Source organism: Mesoplodon densirostris, chromosome 11 (genome assembly GCF_025265405.1).
Source record: "Mesoplodon densirostris isolate mMesDen1 chromosome 11, mMesDen1 primary haplotype, whole genome shotgun sequence".
Taxonomy (NCBI): domain Eukaryota; kingdom Metazoa; phylum Chordata; class Mammalia; order Artiodactyla; family Ziphiidae; genus Mesoplodon; species Mesoplodon densirostris.
In genome coordinates this window covers 23,535,663-23,556,535 of record NC_082671.1, presented here as the reverse complement: position 1 = coordinate 23,556,535, position 20,873 = coordinate 23,535,663, and the positions used below count along the sequence as shown (strand labels likewise).

At 38.3% G+C, this 20,873-nt stretch overlaps 1 protein-coding gene across 1 annotated transcript in view; it reads left to right on the top strand.

Annotated features, from left to right (window-relative positions):
- Nucleotides 1-20,873, top strand: part of ITPR2 (inositol 1,4,5-trisphosphate receptor type 2) — a 538,352-nt gene that overhangs the window by 236,005 nt on the left and 281,474 nt on the right. Inside the window, exons 27-30 of the mRNA XM_060113623.1 lie at nt 13,818-13,907; nt 14,028-14,153; nt 19,009-19,131; nt 19,770-19,970. Coding sequence (XP_059969606.1) covers nt 13,818-13,907; nt 14,028-14,153; nt 19,009-19,131; nt 19,770-19,970 — 540 coding nt within the window. The remainder of the gene's footprint in view (nt 1-13,817; nt 13,908-14,027; nt 14,154-19,008; nt 19,132-19,769; nt 19,971-20,873) is intronic.

The following is a 20,873-nucleotide window of genomic DNA, read 5'->3' as shown; positions in this document are numbered from 1 at the left end:
CAATTGTTGGTATCCAGGTTAAACTAATTCTGTAACAAAGTGAGTTACACAATCTTCCCCTTTCTTTATCTCTTCTGTGAATGTTTGGTAGAACTTTTCTAAATCTGCCTGGGCCTTGGATTTGGTTTGTGGGAAGACTTTAACTAGTAATTAATTTTTAAAGGTTATAAATTCATTAACATTTTCTATTTTGGGTCAACTTGTATATTTTTCTGACTATATACTTTAGTTTTCAAATTTATTCATCTTATTTTATTATCTTTTATTAAAAATAAATTTATTTATTTATTTATTTATGGCTGCATTGTGTCTTCTTTGCTGTGTGCAGGCTTTCTCTAGTTGCAGTGAGTGGGGGCTACTCTTGGTTACCATGCGTGGGCTTCTCATTGCAGTGGCTTCTCATTGCAGAGCACAGGCTCTAGGCGTGCAGGCTTCAGTAGTTGTGGCACATGGGCTTAGTTGCTCTGCGGCATGTGGGATCTTCTTGGAGCAGGGATCAAAGCCATGTCCCCTGCATTGTCAGGCAGAGTCCTGACCACTGTGCCACCAGGGAAATCCCTCATTATCTTTTTAAATATCTGCTATATCTGTAGCTCATACCCCTTTTTCATTCTCTTCTTCTTTTTCCCTTAGATTTCACTCTTTATGTTGTACAGTTCTATGGGTTTTGACAAATGCATAATGTCAGGTACAATCTCACCAGAGCTGGATATACTTTATTCATCCATTTAACGAATCTGTTTTTGGCTTTGTTGAGCTCCTGGGTTTGTTTGCTATTTCATTATATTTATCCTACTATACTATAGCCTTTTATGTTGACATAATTTTCAGACTTTTCAAAAATTTAATGATATAATTTCCTTCTAAGGAGCTGCATCCCACAGATTTTGACAAATGGTATTTTTATTACTGTTCAATATTAGATATTTAAATAATTTCATTATGATTTCTTCTTTGGCCCAGTATAGTTTCTTGGAAATGAGTTTTTAAATTTCCAAATGCATTCTCAAAATTTGCCCTTTTTTTGGTTATTGAATTCTTAATTAACTTGTAGCAAGAGAATGTGGTTATGACGATATCAGTTATCCAAAATTTGTTGAGACAATTTTTGGTCTATTATACCTTCAGGTTTTAGAAATATTTAATGTGGGCTCAAGAAGAATGTGAATGCATGTAAGTTTCCTTATATGTTATTAGTAAATCTAGTTTATTGTATTTAAATCATCTATCTAATCACAAATATTTTTGTTTTCTTGATGTATCAAAAATTGAGAGAGATTTGTTGACATTTCCCACTATAATGGTTGGTTTATCAGTTTCCCCTATAGTTCTATTAATCTCTATATGTTTTAAGGCTGTTTTATTTGATGCCTATAAATTTAAAATTATTTTTAAGTGGAAACAAAAACCTTTTATCAGTTGAGATTTATTTTCTCCCACTTCTGATGATATTGTTCCTTGTCTTCTGGCTGCCGTTGCTACTGTTGAGAAGTTTGCTGTGTGTTGAATAGTGGTGCTTTAATTCTGATTTTAAAACTGATTAAATGTTTGTTAAACCTTACTATTGCCTCCATATCTATTAGTTTCCTTTTTATATTTTCCATACCTGCGACTTTATGCCGAATTTGAATAATTTCTTAGAGTCGTCTGAGTCGCTCTTCAGGCATGTCTTATTTGCAGTTCACTTTACCTCTTGACTTTTAATTTCAGCCCTTATACTTTTTCACACCTGCAATTTGACTAAATAAATCTTTTTGGTCATTTTTGATCATCTTTTGTTGCTTGCTAATTTTTGTGATTCCATATGGCTATTTTATAGCCTGTATCTAATACTAATTCCATGTTTCATTATATATTTGGTCATCTTTGATTATGAGCTCATATCTTTTAGTAATGGACTTTGTTTTTAGAGCAGTTTTAGGTTTAGAGAAGAATTGCACAGAAAGTACAATGCGCTTATATCCTCTCCTCCCCTCCCTTCAGTTTTCTATTATTAACATCTTACATTAATTAATGCGGTACATTTGTTGCAATTGATGAGCCAGTATTGATACATTATTATTAACTGAAGTTCATAATTTACTTTAGGTTTTGCTGTTTGTGCTGTATGATTCTGTGGGTTTTGACAAATGTGTAATGCTATGCACAGTATCATATAGAATAGTTTCATTGCCCTAAAATTCCTCTCTGCTCCACCTATTTGTCCCTCTCTTGTGAATCCCTGAGCCCCTGGGAACCCCTCAGGAACCCCTGATCTTTTTACTGTCCCATGTATAGTTTTGCCTTCTCCAGAATATAGGTAGAATCATACCATATCTAGCTTTTTCAGACTGGCTTCTTTCATTTAGCAATATGCATTTGAGGTTTTTCTGTGTCCTTTTGTAGCTCACTACCACATTTCTTTTTATTGCTAAATAATACTCCATTGTCTGGATGTACTACAGTTTGTTTATCCTAATTCACCTATTGAAAGACCTCTTGATTGTTTCCAGTTTGGGGCCATGATGAGTAAAGCTGCTGTAAACATTCGGGTGTAGGTTTTGAGCTCATATCTTTTGGATTTAGGATTTGAAAGATGGTATGTTTTCCTCTTTAGAGTATTTGTGATTACCTTGGCCTATGGCCAGGGGGCGCTCTGAGCCTGAGACCGCATTGCTCCCTTCCCACACATGGGTCTAAAGGCAGGAGTCTCGGCTTTAGCTACTCCAACTTGACACTTGCTTAGAGCTGGCTTGTCTTTCTGGGTTGCAGGCTTGGTACTACTGGCATTTGCCTTCAGGGAAAGTTACCATGTTGCCCTGAAGCTTGGAACTCTCTGATCTGGTTTCAGGTTACTTTTTTTCCATTGTAGATGGTGGGTGGGGTCTTTCAGAGTGGTCCTTCATTTCCAGTGAGCCCAGAAATGTACTTAAAATAGGTTCTGTGTCTAGGATCTAGTGGTTTCCTAATAGGAAGGCCATTTGCAGGTTTTTTTTTGTTTTTTTTTTTTGCGGTATGGGGGCCTCTCACTGTTGTGGCCTCTCCCGTTGCGGAGCACAGGCTCCGGACGCATAGGCTCAGCGGCCATGGCTCACGGGCCCAGCCGCTCCGCGACATGTGGGATCTTCCCGGACCGGGGCACGAACCCATGTCCCCTGCATCGGCAGGCGGACTCTGAACCACTGCGCCACAAGGGAAGCCCCATTTGCAGTTTTAAGTGTGCTATTCTTGCAGAAGTCCTTGGGAATGTGTTTACTTAGATAGTTAGTAATTTAAAAAATGTATTATGAACTTAAATTCTTTGGAATATGTGAATTCCTCTGAAGTTTGTGTTTAATCCAGAGAAGATATCATTTGCCTCATTGAGACACTTTGAGATACGACATTTTGAAAACATGTTAGACAAAGTTTTTGGCTTGGAACTTTTGGAGCCTTTTTATTAGTGGGAATTCTATCCCCAAATCTTGAGTGAAAGTGGGCTCGTCTTTGTATATAGGAGCTCAAGAGAGTTTTCTCCCTTTTTTGGCTTTGGCCAAGCCAAGCCAAGACAGGTACCCCTTTGTTCTTCTATGGGCCACGTTTTTCCCTGGCTCGTCACTGTGGGTGTCTCCTTTAGGTGTTCCTGGTCCTGAGGCAGGTTTCTGGTCAGACCTTCCATCTTCCTTGGGATTCAGGCTTTGCTTCTTTTCTGTTGTGTATGTGAGACAAGTTAAAACTCAGTTGTTGGTTATCAGCTTGGGCTGATGCCCTCAGGGCCAACGAATGAGTCCGTGCTTGATTACTGCTTGGAAATTTCATGTATTTTTCTGGTTTCTGGCCTCCATTTGCTTCCTTCTCTTTACTAAAAAGAGGTAGTTTAAATATTTTATCTATCACTTCTGAATGTTGTATAGTCAGAGGGGTTCCTCTGCACTTCTACTTCAACATTTTCTATTTTTGACAGTTCTTAAAAGTAGAAAACTCTATTTTGAGCTCATATATTTATCCTTGTAATGTCTGTTTACTGATGTTAGTACTGAGGCACTGTGGACCATATCTGAAGCTACTCTACTTGATTTGCTGTCATTTTTCTCCAGAGAACAACCCTTCTTTTGAATATTCTGCTTAAAGTACAATTTCATCCCTTCACCATCATGCTTCCTTGCCTTTGTACACACCTGAATTTCTCCTTTCCCTTCTTAAAGTTTGATATCTAGAATCAAATCTAATATTTGAGCTATGGCTCTTGTCCTCAAAGAATGAACACACAGATTAACACACATAAAACAGTATGACAAAAGTATGATTGAGGGGCTTCCCTGGTGGCGCAGTGGTTGAGAGTCTGCTTGCCGATGCAGGGGACGCGGGTTCGTGCCCCGGTCCAGGAGGATCCCACGTGCCGCGGAGCGGCTGGGCCCGTGAGCCATGGCTGCTGGGCCTGGGCGTCCGGAGCCTGTGCTCCGCGATGGGAGAGGCCACAACAGTGAGAGGCCCGCGTACTGCAAAAAAAAAAAAAAAAGTATGATTATATTGAACTGTTGTAGCACAGAAAAGGGAGAGGTCAGGGTGGGCCTGGCTACTCAGAGAAGGCTTCGGTGTTTTGAAAGATTGGGAGGATTTCTGTTAGTTAGTGATTCAAGAATAATTACAAGAGAAGCAGAAATTCAACAGGAATAAGTGATTGGTGTTTGAAGTGGCTGGGACATTGGGAGCCTTTGAAGATTTGGGGGAAGGATGGTTCAGCAGCACAAGAGACTAAAGGAGGGGACCAGTTAAGGGCCTCTTGCCCAAATTCAGGCGTGAGGTTAGGTGAGCATGAACTAGGGGAGCAGCAGTAGAAATGTACACAAGTAGGTGCATTGAGAAGCCAGGAGAATGGTACATTTGTCATAGATTAATATAAGGAGAAAAAGTGAGAAACTACAAAGTTACTAATTGTACACAGCCAAATAATCTACATTATACAATGAACCAACTGCCAGCGATAGTGACAGTTTATTGTAAACAGGATGAAATATATCACAATATCAATGGAAACAGCCAGTAGCAGGCAGCATGTACTCTGGCAGGCCAATCAGATAATAATCCTTTGTTGTTTAGTCAATCTTTACAAAGGCTCTAAACACAGGATGATTGGCATTGTTTTAAAACAGCTCATAATGGTCTTTGTGCCTGCTTAGATATCAGAAGACCAGATAGCATTAAAGTCTTCATTTTAGTAATCAGAAATGTTTTCCATAACATAAAAGTGTTTTCTTCCCTCAACGGTAAACTCTGTGTACTTGGGGCAATAAATGTGAATTGATAATCCATTTACGAACACTAACAAATCTCAGCGAAGCCAAAATTATCCCATTATTGAAGTTGATCTCGTAGAAGCAGGGGGAGGAAGCAGGTGGATTTGGTCTTCTAGTAAGCCCCGTTGCGTCCCTAGTACCTAGGAGCTTTATTACCTAGTATATCTTCCAGGGTTTCCCTGTATTAACTTGCCTTCCACGACATGAAAAGATTATACCATTGTTGCTGAAAGCTTGATGGCTAGGGTGTAACAAGTTGACAGTCTCAGTAGTGTTACTCAGTGCCTCACATTCAAATATGTTGTGTTGACTTCTAAATATAGGAAGGGGAGGGATTAACTCAGGAAACCATATATGAGTGGGTTAAGTCAGGATTGCCCTTTGTGCTCATTCACCTCTTAAGAGTTGAGAAGCAGGCCGCATGGGCATCACAGGACACAAAGTTCCCACTCGTGTTAAATATTTTGGTTGTTGTTAGTTTTTCTTCACAGTGATTGTGCTTCTGTGTCTGTATATCTATATTTATTTGTCTCTGCATCTAGCTACCTACCTATATGTGGTGGCCTGCTCCTTTAAAAGAAAATTATAGTCTTCACTGACGTCTGATGTTTAAACCATCTATCTAGTTTTTACTTCGAGGACTATTTTTTTTCCTTGTCGGGGTTTCTGATTGATTCTTTTTCATATCTAGGCATTCTAGATTCATATCTGCCTGTTTTCACTTCATAACTTTTTGTTCTTTTAACGGGTGTGTGATGTATGGGGCAGAATTAACTGGGAAGTGTCCCTGGGAGCTCACTCTGGGTTGCCTGGGCAACCACCTGGCTGTCTGTTTGCAGGGTGAGGTGCGGTGGTGTGAGGTGCAGGGCAACGTCTTCTCTCCTAAGAGGCTGTGCACTAATTTGGCTTCTCGTGGGACCTAAGGCTTCTGCCGCTCAGCAGGAGCATTCTCATTTCTGTGGGCCTCATAGCTCGTGTACCTGGTCAATTCCTACCAACAACAGGCACCTGAATCCAGACTGCCTGGTGCCCAAGACGTTTTGTGTACGTCCATTGACCCGTTGACTCTCACACTTCCCCGGTGAGAAGTTGCTATGAGGTAGGGGGGCACAGGTGGTTACTCAGAAGTGTAGACCCAGACTGGTGTCCAGCAGAGCAGCCGTACGTCCCGGGGGGTGATGGAAGGCTGGGGTGCACACGCCTTCTCTTCTTTGCTGGCCCTTGGCTCGCAGTTCCCCCTTTCCCAGTAGAGCTCTCCCTCATCCCTGCCGAGGGATGCTATGGGGTCATCCCGAGCCGCGGTAACCACAGAGGGGTCCACCTGGGGTGACAGATGTTATCCCTCACCTTATCTCTATGATTATTTTAAACGTACTTATATTTCAAAGTCCTTTCAGATTATTTGATTGTTTGCATTTCACTGGGAATGATATAACCTCATTATTGATGCTTTTGTTGTTGTCTTTCTTAGCATTAACTTTCCTCACAGGTGTTTGAATTTTAGTTTGCTGATTTATCTTACTGAGAGAATGAATTCCTTCCTTCCTTCCCTCCCTCCCCCTTTCCTTCCCTCGTTTGCTTTTTCTCTGCTTCTCTCTCAGCACCCCTTCCCTGTCTGATGGTTTTTCTCTTACCTCCACATCTCATTATTCTTTAAAAGCAAAACCCAGTTTCCATTCTTTGCCAGCCACTTCTGATCTTTTTTCTTTGATGAAGCAAACAGGTAAGGAGGCTGATCCCTCTAGAAAGATATCTTGAAAGAAAATGGTGCTTTCCCGAGTGTTAGTACTTTGATTCTGCACAGCAGGGAAATAGTTCTATATAGACTTGGTTTCTTCAGCAAAACTTCTGATTGACTAACTGACTCTTGGCAAAAGTAACTGGTAGAATGTCTAACCTTCACTGCTTGGTTCAGAAAGACTACATGAGTTTCAGACAGAATATCCCTACAGGATCTGACCAGTGAGGGACACTGTGAGAGCTACATGGAGAACTTGTATCCATTCATTTGGGAGAGTGCTTTCCGGAATTTTCCTTTTCTGGAATTTGTTTTCTTGTCTCCACTTTCTGTTTTTGCTCTCAACCTCCTTGTATATTTATTTTACTTGTTTATATCACATTACATATCTCTGTCCTTTATGTCTGAGCTGATGTTGCTGAAGGTGATTGCTACACATGAGTGTCACTTAAAGTCCTTTCACAAGACATGCATCTGAAAGCTAATTTTTGGCTTTGAGCCAAATGCTACTTATACACATTCTCATTCTATTTGGTTGTAATGCAAGTTCTTAAATGTAATGCTTATATCTCCTGAGTTTGTTTCTTCCGATTACTTCCAGGATAAGAATCTTTTTCCCTCTTGTCTTCTGGCCTACATTTAAAATTAATGCCGTTTTAGCATAAACTTATCATTTCCTTTCATGTTATAGAGGACAGTTACTATTTTATTCAGTTTTTCACCTTGCCATTTATTCTCAATTTCATATAAGTTGGTAGCATGGATTCTAACTTCCTATATTTTTCTTCCTCAACGAGTGGCTTGCAAGGAAGTTATAGAAGTTGATTCATTCAATCAGAGCCACCTGTGTTATTGGGCCAGGCAGCAGCGTTTCCTTAATGATTGCTTGCTGAGGAGGGAGTTGAAGAGAAGGTGCTGATTTCTTCCCCTCACCTTCTGTACATACAGCCCCCTCTCTCAGTCACATTGGGGTGTGCTCTGAGGTGACTGTGACTAAGAATGCTTTCTTCACATAACATCAGGTACCAGACATAGTCTGTAAGGGCTCTATTTATATCACTGTTTTCATTTCCTGCACAGTGCTCTGTTAGTCTTTGTCACCCTGCTGGCTAAAGGGTTGCCTATCCTTTCTAATTTCATATAATACTGCTGAGGAGCATATTAAAAAGTATTATATAATATAAATAAAGTATTATAGAAAGTATTATGGAAAAAAGTACTGTGCATTGCTGTGCTGTAGTGGGTTCCTGTTGTACTCCTATGAAAGCAGCTATTAGTTTACATCGAACATACCTATCATCAGTACATTCCCTTTTTTCCGGAATATGTCTTTAAGCAGAGAGAATGCACTCCAGTGGTACATCCTTTTTTGGTTCCTTATTTATCAGAGATATAGATAGTCAAAGAGATTTGGGGTATTTTCTAGGACATCTGATTAAACATCATCAAATACTCATTAAAATGGCATCAAATGAATCTGAAGATGCCATGTTTGTATTTGTCTTAGGACAAAGGGAAGGAAAACAGGTTTGGAGTAAGACTTAAGAATATGCATTTACCCTCTAGAAGGGCAGGGATTTGTGCCTAGTTTGAGGGAAATCTGGAGGGACGTTATCAGCCAGTGTTGGTGGACACAGCCTCTTCCCTGCACTGTGGATCTTGGACCAAGTCTTCAAGCAGCCTTAGGTGCCAGCCAGGGAAGCAGAAACGACCATGACCCCATGATGGTCTGAATTAGCTTTACAGGCAAGGTCAGATAAGTAGATCTAGGCTGATGTTAGGGTTCCTGCATCCCCCTGGATACCATCCCGAATGGGTGGTATGTGATGTTAGTCTTAGGTGGGAGGGAGAGAAAATACCTTATTCTCCCACAGTGAGGCATTCATTCAGTGGTCTGAAGGAGGTGCTATTTACTAGGAAGAGCTTCAGCTAAATTATCATATGGTTGGTCAGTCAAGTATAAAAGACTGAGTGTTAGATTTTTTGTGTGTGTTTCGGAGGGAGGTGGGAAGGGAAAAGGATGGCATTTGACATCTGAAGTTGGGAGGAGGGTGATTGGTAAATGATGCCACTGATTCAGTTAAATAGTGGATACAGGAAGAGAAGGCTGGGAATCCAGATGGTGAGCAGAATGCTTTGCAATCTTGCTGACTTGATGACATTTGCTGAGGAAGGACACCTGTCACTTCACTGGGATGGGGACAAAGAGAAGACCTGCACTGAGCTATTTTTTTTAATAGATCTTTATTGGAGTATAATTGCTTCACAATACTGTGTTAGTTTCCGTTGCACAACAAAGCGAATCAGCCATATGCATACACATGTCCCCATATCCCCTCCCTCTTGAGCCTCCCTCCCACCTCCCTATCCCATCCCTCTAGGTCATCGCAAAGTACCGAGCGGATCTCCCTGTGCTACGCTGCTGCTTCCCACCAGCCAACTATTTTACATTCGGTAGTGTGTATATGTCGATGCTACTCTCACTTCACCCCAGCTTGGCCCTCCCACCCCATGTCCTCAAGTCCATTTTCTATCTCTGCCTCTTTATTCCTGCCCTGCAACTAGGTTCATAAGTACCACTTTTTCTTTTTGATTCTATATGTATGCGTTAGCATACGGTATTTGTTTTTCTCTTTCTGACTTACTTCACTCTGTATGACAGACTCCAGGTCCATCCACCTCACTACAAATAACTCAATTTCGTTTCTTTTTATGGCTGAGTAATATTCCATTGTATATTGTATATATGTGCCACATCTTCATCCATTCATCTGTCGATAGACATTTAGGTTGGTTCCATGTCCTGGCTATTGTAAATATGCACTGAGCTATTTTAATCACAGCTGTAGTAGATGCAGGAAGTTCTACATTGTAGGATTTGGAAAGTTCTTTTTTTAAAAAAAAAATGATTGCCCTTGTTTAAGTTAAGGAGCCAGATCCTCATTAATTTGTGCCCATGTTTAGTTCACCATATGGTTCATACAATATTATTCTCATATCATTTTTGCTATTGATCTACAAGGCGTTTCCATGCCTGATGCAAAATAAATTTGAGAGCAGTGCTGTGTTCAGAACCACTATTTGTTTAGGTATTCACTCTGAGTCTGTCTAGATCCATGCGACCACCTAATTTCTAGACTCTTCCCTAAATTTCTAGACCCTTCTAGACTATCCTTGCTATGTTGTTGCTGAATGTATTGCTTTATGTTACAGTATATACTCTGCAATTAAAAATCTAGCCACCTCAATAAAATCACTTAACTAAGTGGTTCCCATATTCCACTAGAGGAAATAAATTCAAGTTCTTCCAGATGATTAGAAACAATTATAATAAAGTGCAAGTATTTTTGGAGTTCCTTATTTATTCTTCATCATTTCTGTCAAAAGGGTAATATGGATATTTACTATAAGCATGGCATTGTTCTCAGTGTTACACTTTTTTTTTTTTCCTGAGTCTGCTCAGCTCTGGGACTCTGAATAAATTATAATTCTACATTTTACACATAACTCATATTTTGTCATTAGGATAAAGCCACAGCTTTGTAGATTTGGGCACTGATGTAGGGCCAAATTTGCACAGGATATAAAAAATATAATTAATTTCTTCCCTTTCTGGAGGAGATCTCTCAGAACATCTTTACTTAGAGAATTTTGGCATCAACCTAAGAAAACAAAACCTCACTGTAGTTATATAGTTTACGTATTTCTTAAATTCCCCCAATCTCTGTTTTGGGATCTTCTAGATGTTCTGTAGGTTAGTATTTTTGTTCGGTTTAATTACATTGAATTATTTTCTGAAACTAAAGGGGGCCATTTGTTGAATTCTCCAGCATTGCCTCCTTTTGTTGACTGCTGGCAATTTTAAAGTAAAATAAGTTTTGTTCATCATTCCCATACTTAGAAAGTTTAGCATTGTCTATATCCTCCCTTGAGAAGAACTAGAGAACATAGCTTTTTGTACTGTAGTACATCTTCCCTGAGATTACTTTTCTTAAAACAAGACAGTTGCTTTTTCTGCAGGCCATTGTTTGAAAAATAGACTTAAATATATCTGCCAGAGCTTTGCCTGTATTTCTGACTGATTTTTTTTAAGTTGACATAGGTCAGAAAGATCTCCTTTCCACCTTAGGAGCTGTGTCAGTCTTTAGACTTGGTAGCATCTTAATCCTGGCTTGGAATACAAAGGTGGTTTTCTTTAATATTTCTTCTCTTCCAGAAAAAAAATGAATATGGCCTTTTAAAATTCAGCCTTCACCTTTGTGATCAGAAAAAGGAACTTTAATTATATTTCTAGCTTTGCAATTTCTATTTCTCATCAATAAATTATTTTTGCTATCAAATAGAAATGCTGTTTGTCTCATGCTCTGACCTCCAGCCTCTTCCATCTAAACAGTTTATATTTACATGAGCCACTTGGGCCCCTTCCCTCTTCTACACTGGCTTCACTTACATATATAGTTTTACATTTTCTTCTACAACTTTTTCAGATTCACTTAGTGTTTATTGTCTTGTAGACAATATCTCCCATTCTTTTTTCTCCTTTATTTACCTGGGGTGGAGATTGGATTGCTTTCATTTTCTTTCCTAGGATTTATTAGCATAGATGACACAACCCTGGAAGGAAACAGTAACAGTTTGAATACTTGCAGTGTTTTTATTCTTTACTTTTTGCCATTCCAGTTCCATTGAGTGAAAGAGATAAGGTGGTCAGAAAATCTTGGAGAGTATCCTGTCATAGTAAAACAAAGTGAGATTTAAAGGAAATGGTAGTGAGCCATAGAATCAGATGCCAAAGACAGTTTTAGTAATTGAGTCATTGACACATAAAAGAATTTTAATACAGTAGATTATTCTCTTGAGGAATTTAAGTGGGGTAGTAATCTGAGATGCAAGACTACTTCCCAGAATGGGCGGTGTCACAGAAAGTGCTTGGTTGGCCTCAACTTGGCCATATTTTCAGAGAGTTCAGAAAGAATCAGTGGAGGGTAGAAACTGTTCGTGCACAAGAAACAGAGGAAGCAGAGAGAAGAAGCAGGGGGAGATGGAATTTAAAAATCCGTGCTTCCAAAGTTCTTTTTCTCTGAGACATAGCAGGGAAGGTAGACGGTTTTGTAGATGATACTGGACATTTTCAGATGGAGAAAAGGCAATGTCATGTAGGGGAATTTCCTTATGCTCAGTAAAATGGGAGAAGAGTTACTTGCTAGATGGAGTTCAGATTGGGAGCCTCCGTCTTGGACAATATTTGCCTGGAGAGAAGTCACAGAGGAACATGGAGCTTACTGAGCAGTGGTGATGGCACCGCATGGACCAAGTCACTCGCCTACTTGAAGCCTTCCATCAGAATTCTTTGACTAGCAAGGAAAATATATATTTTTTTCTCTCTTGGTTTGCATTAATTTTGTGACTTTTCATGGAACACAGTAGGAAAAACAGGGACAAATACAATTTATCAATTAGCTTCATATATTTTTTACTTTTTCCTGAGCTTAGATTGGAGTCCCCTTTAACTGTGAGTCCAACACCTTCAATGTAGTCAGGACTTTCCGGTGTTTTTTAACCCACGTTGAACTTGACATTTGTCCCAAGTGCAATTTTGTACCTGTTGTAAATCAGGGAGGTGGTCAGGCCCCACTCCATCTAATTGTCCACTTTTGCAACATGCTTTGTCAGTTCTTGTCATTTTCTACACACTGTTGTGCTTTTCTTTCTACAGTGCCTTTGGCTAAGGTGACTTCTTCGCCTAACAAGTGTCCCCCTGCCCTTCCACACCTCTCTCATACTTAACTAAGTAGTTTTCATCTTTCAAGACCTTAGCTTAAATTTCCCCTCCTTCATAAAGCTGTCTAAAGCTATAACTAGCCTCTGTCTCTCTCTTTGAATAGTGAATTCTGCTCAGTTCAAATCTTTATTTTCATATTTCTCCCTGTTTTCTTAGGTAAACTGTAATTTTCTTGTGAGAAGGACCATATCTTCTATTTCTTTTATATCTATTCACCATTTCCTAGTACCAGAAATGTATTAAGTCTTAATAAATGTTCAGGTATTAAATTGCTTGTAAGTGATGTTTTATTTTCATATGGTGACTCCAATAGTTGATATTTAAAATATGTAACTCCCTGTATTTGTTTTTTTATTATACTGCTACAGATAATGGTTGTTATAATGAAATGCTTTTGGTGTTTCAAGTCCTCTTAATAAGTTTTATTAATTTAGTAATTTAAAATACTATTTTTAAATAAAGAAAAATTATTTTTTCATTTTCATGATTCTGTACATGGTTGGTTGGCCCCCAGTCATGACTCTTAAGGATGTCATGGTAACCTGTCAGAGAATTCTTGGGTTAAGGTGTTTTTTCCTCCCACCCCTGAAGTGTTTTAACATGTCATGTTATGATATGCTCCTTCAGTCTTTTTTTTTCCCCTGAATTTCATCCCTAATAATAAAATAATGCCTCCTATTCCCTGGATTTTTACTATTCCTTTTCCTGTAGGCAATATAAAGTCATGATATGTCTGATACATTTAGCATAAGGAAATAGACTGATAATGTTACCTGTAATACCCTTTCCTTTTAAACTTAACTCATTAATTATTAGTAATGCCATAGATCTTGTAATTGGTTGTTGTTGGGAAGTGGTCATTTGCATGACTCATTTAAGCCAAGGAGCTTCTTATGGGATAAAAAATACCAAGGAAACATTTAAGTTGAATAATAAATTCATCACAAAATAATTGCAAGAAGTATTTCTTATTTATTACAAAATAAATAAATTTATTACAAAGATATATAGGGCATAACATACATCTTTGTGTTTATTTTAGGACTCAAACATTTTAAGTCCAGTGCAAGATGGAACAAAGAAACCTCAGATTGACAGCAATAAGAGCAACAACTACCGGATTGTAAAGGAGGTCAGCAGATGGGAAATATTTCTGTATGAGTTTATACTGGCATGACAAAGAAGTTTTGTTCATTTATTATATTTAATATTGTATTTGTTATATTTAATGCTTTTCTTCTTCTTTGGAAAGATTTTGATTAGGCTAAGTAAACTCTGTGTACAGAATAAAAAGTGTCGGAATCAACATCAACGATTACTGAAAAATATGGGAGCCCATTCAGTGGTGTTAGACCTGCTGCAGATACCCTATGAAAAGGTAAGTTCTTAGGTACTGTTTTTCTTTTTAAATTTTGATACAATTTCAATATAGCAAAGTTACAAAGAATTTTTTTCCTTGAACTATTTGCAGGTAAGTTGCCAACCTGATGCCCTACCACCCCTGAGCCCTTTAGTGTATATTCCCTACAAACATAACCAAGTAACAACCTTCCAGATCAGGAAAGAGCATCCCACTCTACTGCTACCTAATCCTCACATGCCATTCACATTTCTCCCATCATCTCAATCATGTCCTGTTTGACAAAAAGATCCACTTCAGAAACAGGAGGTGTTTGGTGTTATGTGCGTTTAAATCTCCTCATGCTGGAACTCTTTGACATTGACACTTTTGAAGACAGAGCAGCTATTTTGAAGACTGTCCCTTAATTTGGGTCATTTGATGTTTCCTCGTGATTCGATTCAGTTATGCATCTTTGGCAGGAACGTGACAGAAGTAACACTAAGTTTTTCCCACCACTTCCTATCAGGCAGCATGTGATTTTGATTTGCTGCATGACCAGTGATGTTTACTTGGGTCACTTGATTAAGGTGGTGTCTGCCAGGATTATCACTGTGAAGTACTCAGTTTCCCTTTGTAACAAATACTCTGTGGTGTGGTTCTTTGAAACTAAGTAAACATTCCATTTTTTAAACCAAACTTTCAATTTATTCATTTATTTATTTTTATCAGTATGGACTTACAGATGCTCGTCTTATTCAATAGGTTATATTAGGTTTCTAGCACTGTTTATTTTGATTGTCCCAGATTTGGCCAATGGAGCCCCTTCAGGCCAGCTGACCTGTCCTCTAACATGGTCCCATCATTCTTCGAGTAGTTCCTTGCTTTGTTGCACATTAAAATATTCCAGGCTCCCTTGCATTTTTCTTGTTCCACCTCTGGAATTAACCATTTATTCAAGAAGCCCCAGTTCCATTTGGTGGAGAATGGTATTTGGGAGAAAAATTCTGAGAACTAAATGTACTTATTGCTGTGGAGGTTTGCCCCTCCAGGCCCTTTAAGTAGACAAATCTAGAGAATATATGTGTGTGTGAATATAGTTATTCTCTTACTCCATCTCGTCTTCCATCACCACTGCTGCCCATTCCTCCTTATGAATGCCCTCTTCACCTCACTCAGGCTCTGACCCCTCCACAAGGGTGGATGCCCTCTTCATCTCTCTTGGGCACCAGTGTGCCATGCCAGGCTCCTCTCTGTGGATACCCTCCCCACTTGAACTTTTCACTTCTCATACTGGATTGCCCCCTGTCTGACTTAGTTACATTTTAATATGTAAATTTATAAGGTGGTATAATTCAAGCTAGGTTAGATAATGCAATAAAAGAATTATTGAAAAGCAGGAAAAGGTATTAAACCTTAAAGAAGGTATTAAAAAAGGTATTTTCCAAACTATTATATCTTTGATATTGTAACATGGGCATTGGACATGTGATCAAGTCCCTTTTTCTACTATTTAGTATAACTGTAGTGTTGAGTATTTTACTACTACTTTGTGTTTGGGGGTTTGCTGTTTTATTATTAATCATATTTTTATTGAAGTATAATTCACTTAAATATTATATTAGTTTCTGGTGTACAACAGAGTGATTTGATACGTCTATACATCACAAAATGATGTGACCATAAAAAGTTATTACAATATTATTGACTATATTCTCTATGCTGTATATTATATCCCTATGACTTGTTTATTTTATAACTGAAAGTTTGTACCTCTTAATCTCCCCTACCTAGTTCACTCATTCCCCCCGACGCTGGCAACCACTAGTTTGTTCTGTGTATCTATGAGTCTGTTTCTGTTTTGTTATGTTTGTTCATTTGTTTTCTCTTTTAGATTCCACATATAAGTGAAATCATACAGTATTTGTCTATGTCTGATTTATTTCACTTAGCATAATACCCTCTAGGTCCATCCATGTTGTCACAAATGTCAAGATTCCATTCCTTTATGGCTGAGTATTATTCCATTGTATATGTATATCACTTCTTCTTATTCCATTCGTCTGTCAGTGGACACTTAGTTTGCTTTTGTATCTTGACTATTGTAAATAATGCTGTAGTAAACATATGGGTGCATATATCTTTTTGAATTAGTGTTTTTGTTTTCTTCAGAAAAGTACTCGAAGTGGAATTGCTGGATCATATGATAGTTCTATTTTTAATTTTTGAGGAAACGTTATATACTGTCTTCTGTAGTGGCTACACCAATTTACATTTCCACCAACAGTGCATACAGGTTCACTTTTTTCCACATTCTCACCAACACTTGTTATTTGTTTTTGATAATAGCCTTTCTGACAGGTGTGAGGTGATATCTCACTGTGGTTTTGACTTGCACTTCCTTGATGATTAGTGATGTTGAGCATCTTTTCATGTGTCTGTTGGCCATCTGTATGTCTTCTTTGAAAAAATGTCTATTCAGTTCCTATGCCCATTTTTTAAATCAGGTTGTTTGTTTTTTTGATGTTGAGTCATATGAGCTTTTTTGTATATTTTGTATATTAATCCCTTATTGGATATGTCATTTGCAAATGTCTTCTCCCATTCAATAGGTTGCCTTTTCGTTTTGTTGATAGTTTCCTTTGCTGCGCAAGAATTTTTTAGTTTGACTAGGTCCCATTTGTTTATTTTTGCTTTTGTTTCCCTTGCCTGAGGAGACAGATCCAAAAAGTATTGCTGAGACCAATGTCAAAAAGTGTACTTCTCATATTTTCTCCTAGGAGTTTTATGGTTTCAGGTCTTAGATTTAAGTCCTTAATCCACTTTAAGTCTATTTTTGTGTATGGTATGAGGAAGTAGTCCAGTTTGATTCTTTTGCGTGGAGCTGTCCAGTTTTCCCAACACTGTTTATTGAGGAAGCTGCCTTTTCCCCATTGTGTATTCTTGCCTCCTTTGTCATTCCTTCCTGATGCATTTCTACCACTCTTCACCAGCCCAGAATGTCTAAATCAAGTGATTTTTACTTGCATCACCTAAAGCTTAAATAAAAAGTTGAAGAATTTTTCTACACCTCACTGAAAATCACATATAATGTGGCATCCTCTCTCTCAGAGCTCATTCCTTGGTTAATTGACCATAGTTCTTGGGTTTATCTCTGGGCTTTCTGTTCTGTTCTGTTGATATATGTGTCTGTTTTTTGTGCCAGTATCATACTGTTTTGATCACTGTAGCTTTGTAGTATAGTTTGATATCAGGGAGCATGATATCTCCAGCTTTGTTCTTCTTTCTCAAGATTGTTTTGACTATTCAGGGTCTTTTGTGGTTCCATATAAATGTTAGAATTATTTCTGGGAAAAATGCCATTGGGGTTTGCTCAGTTTTGATACCTAGATTGTTCAGAAACAAACAAAAAAAAGCATAAGACGACAGTTTCAAAGAAACACCAATTCCAGTAGAACTGGCCCTGATGTCCTTCTGTGTGGCTGGCTTTTCTGTGGGAATTGGGTGTTCCTGCGGCTAAAGTTCCTTTGATGTCTTTTCACTATCCCTGGATTACACATATAAAGGAAAATGTTAGTAGATTTTGAAATAAAAACTTCCTATTTTCAAGATAGGAATGGAGTTTTCTGGACATATTTATTAGTCTGGTTAGTTCATCCCTATTTTCAACGTGAGGAAGTGAGTCTATTAATGATCCGAGGCAGTTTATTTAGTTATAGATGGCATAAAATACAGACTCTCAGGTTAGGAAAAAAGAAAACATTACATTCATTGAATATAAACTATTACTCAAAACATGAGTCCATTTTGTATATCTGACACTGACCACATTACCTACCCAGAAAAATTTTAGGTTGTTTCAGTGATATTGTTAAAAGACCACTTTTAAAAAGAGAACTTTGCATTCTTTGTGAGTTTTGAGACTGAAGTTTCTTATTGAGATTCTTATTAGCAATGAAGTACCTTATTGTAGGACTTTGGGAAATGACAGTGAATAAGGAAACAACTTAAGAGTGTGTGTGTTAAGAAAGAGGGGGACAAAGAGAGAGGGGAGAAGAGGAGGTCAGAAAGCGAAGAGAACAAGGAAGAGAATGAGATGGAAAAAATAGACAAAGTAAGTTGCAAAAGGAGGGTGCGCAGAGAGGGGAGAGGAGAGACTAGAGGTAAGGTCAGAACTATATATACAGAGCGAAATTTACAGAGTGGGGAAAAGAGGGCAAGTGAGTGGAGAGAAGAAAGAGTGGGGGCAAAGCAGGAGGACAAGGGAGTGAGAGCAGGAGAAAAGGAGCAGAAGGCGCCAGAGCAGGAGGGATAGATGCCTCCTGGAAAAGTAGAAAGGGAGGAGTTGGAGAAAGAGGGGGATAGAGGTGGTGGGGAAGGAGGAGAAACAGAAAACAAAAGGCACAGGAAGATCCAGGTACATGGAAACACTGGGAAAGATGGGAAATCCAAGAGAGGGGAGGAAAGAGAGGGATTGGAGGGTGCAGGACAGAAGAGAGCAGAACCCAGGAGAATGAGGGGGCCAGAGAGAGAGGAAGGGGGGACAGCGGGGGTGTGGGGACAGAGGCAGGGGAGAAGAGGCAGCTTTGTACGGAGATGGGAAATTGTAGTGGACAAGCAGGAAAGTTGGGGAGAATTAGAGATGGACCGTGAAACAAAAAGGGGGAGGAAAGAGTGGAGCAGAACAGATAGGAGGAGAATTAAGAGAAGGGGAGAGACATCTACAAAATGGGGAGGGTGGATGGGACGGGGTAACCGGGAGAGGTGTAGACACAGAAAGGGGAGCATTAAATAGTGGCATGGAGGAAAAAATGCATGTGCGAAAGAATATATTCTTTGATAATATTTTTGCTCCTGTGTTTCTCTGTATCACGTGCTACTCTTCAACTTCCAGAATGATGAAAAGATGAATGAAGTAATGAATCTGGCCCATACATTCCTGCAGAATTTCTGTCGGGGAAATCCACAGAATCAAGTTCTCCTCCATAAACATCTGAATTTGTTCTTAACCCCTGGTGTAAGTATTTGAGAGATTTCTAATATTTATAGTAAAGTGTCCATCTCATTCGTTTTAGCAACATTGATGGATAGAATTTTATTCATCTTCATCACCACATTTTTTAACTTGTAGGCTGTTCTCCTCCTAAAAGTGAATATCTTTTATTTCCATTAAGGAAACATTTAAAGAAACATGAAAAATTACACAGATCTTACCTGCAGATGACAACTTCATTTATATGTACATAGTTTAATGTTAGGAAAAAGATGTGGTAGGACAAACTTTGATGCCATGAGTAAGTTAAATCTGGAAAACTCAAAGGTGGAGTTAACTCTGCTCTGTAAAACATGTGTCAGCGAATACTAAGGAACAGCTACTTTTGAACAATACATAATTAAATTAATCTCAAGAATACTGTTGCCAACTTGTTGACCTTTATAATGAGCTCCGTTTTCCAACTAAATTCCTTTGTGAGCTCAGGTTTTTTTTTAAGTGCTGAATAATCTAAATGCACTTTGTAGAACACTTGCACAGAAAACTCACTACAGTTTTGCGTAAAATAGGAAACTGATCACAAGCTGTGCAATTGGTCTAAGTACTGTAGAATAGAAAATTGATCTTGTCAGAGTTACAAGGACACATTCCTCTGTGTGTAGCTCCTTGAAGCAGAAACCATGCGGCACATCTTCATGAACAATTACCATCTGTGCAATGAGATTAGCGAGAGGGTTATCCAGCACTTCGTGCACTGCATTGAGACACACGGCCGCCACGTGGAATACCTGAGGTTTCTGCAGACGATTGTCAAAGCAGATGGTAAATATGTGAAGAAATGCCAGGATATGGTGATGACCGAGGTATGTTCTCAGTTTGCATTTTATCAGCTTCACATAAACAATATGCTCAAATATGGGTTTTCTGTTAATTTAGAATGAAAAACAATCCCCCAGCAACATAGGTTTGGAAAATAAATTAAGTACGACTACTTAAGCACAAATGTATTTTGCTTAGACCTAGGGAAGTAACGTATCATAAGTTGATGTTATAATTTTCTAGGAGTTTATTTTTTTTTGATTCTTAATGAATTTGTGTATTTTAAATAATGGGTAAAATCCTATGAAATGTTATAGGTTATTTAGAATGAAAGTGATTAAATTTTATATTTTTAAGTTTCAATATATAACAAAAATGGATTAAACTCTGCTTTTCAAGTGCCCTTATTACTCGGTTCCTGAAACATAGAATGGGTGTTCTTTGCTACTATTTACAGGGGACTTTGAAGGGAGTGAAACTAATGAATAGAAATTATCCATCAGTGATTCATTATATATGGAAACTTAGCTATTTAGAGTAAGTTAAAAATTTAAGAAAAGCAAATGGATGAAGTACTTCATTTCTTTTGCCCTTTTCATTATGATGTTTGTCATTGAGCAAGATTTATACAAGGAATGGGTTACTCACTGGGAACCAAGTGATACTTTGGAGAATACTTTGAGCCTGTTTGGGTAAATCATTCCTCTGTGACCTAATCGTTTTCTAAAGGCCTGTATGGATTAGGCAGCTTTCAAACATGGCTACAAACAAGTTATATAGTAGATTATATTGATTTGGGGGGATTTTCATAATTATGTACCTTAAATTTGAGAGTGGGATTAGTTTCTGTATTGGTACAATGTGAGTCCCTCTTGCCCCATAGAAATGTTAAAGTTAATTCAGCTTGAAGCCTTGAATTTTAAACGTAAATTATTGTTATTAACATT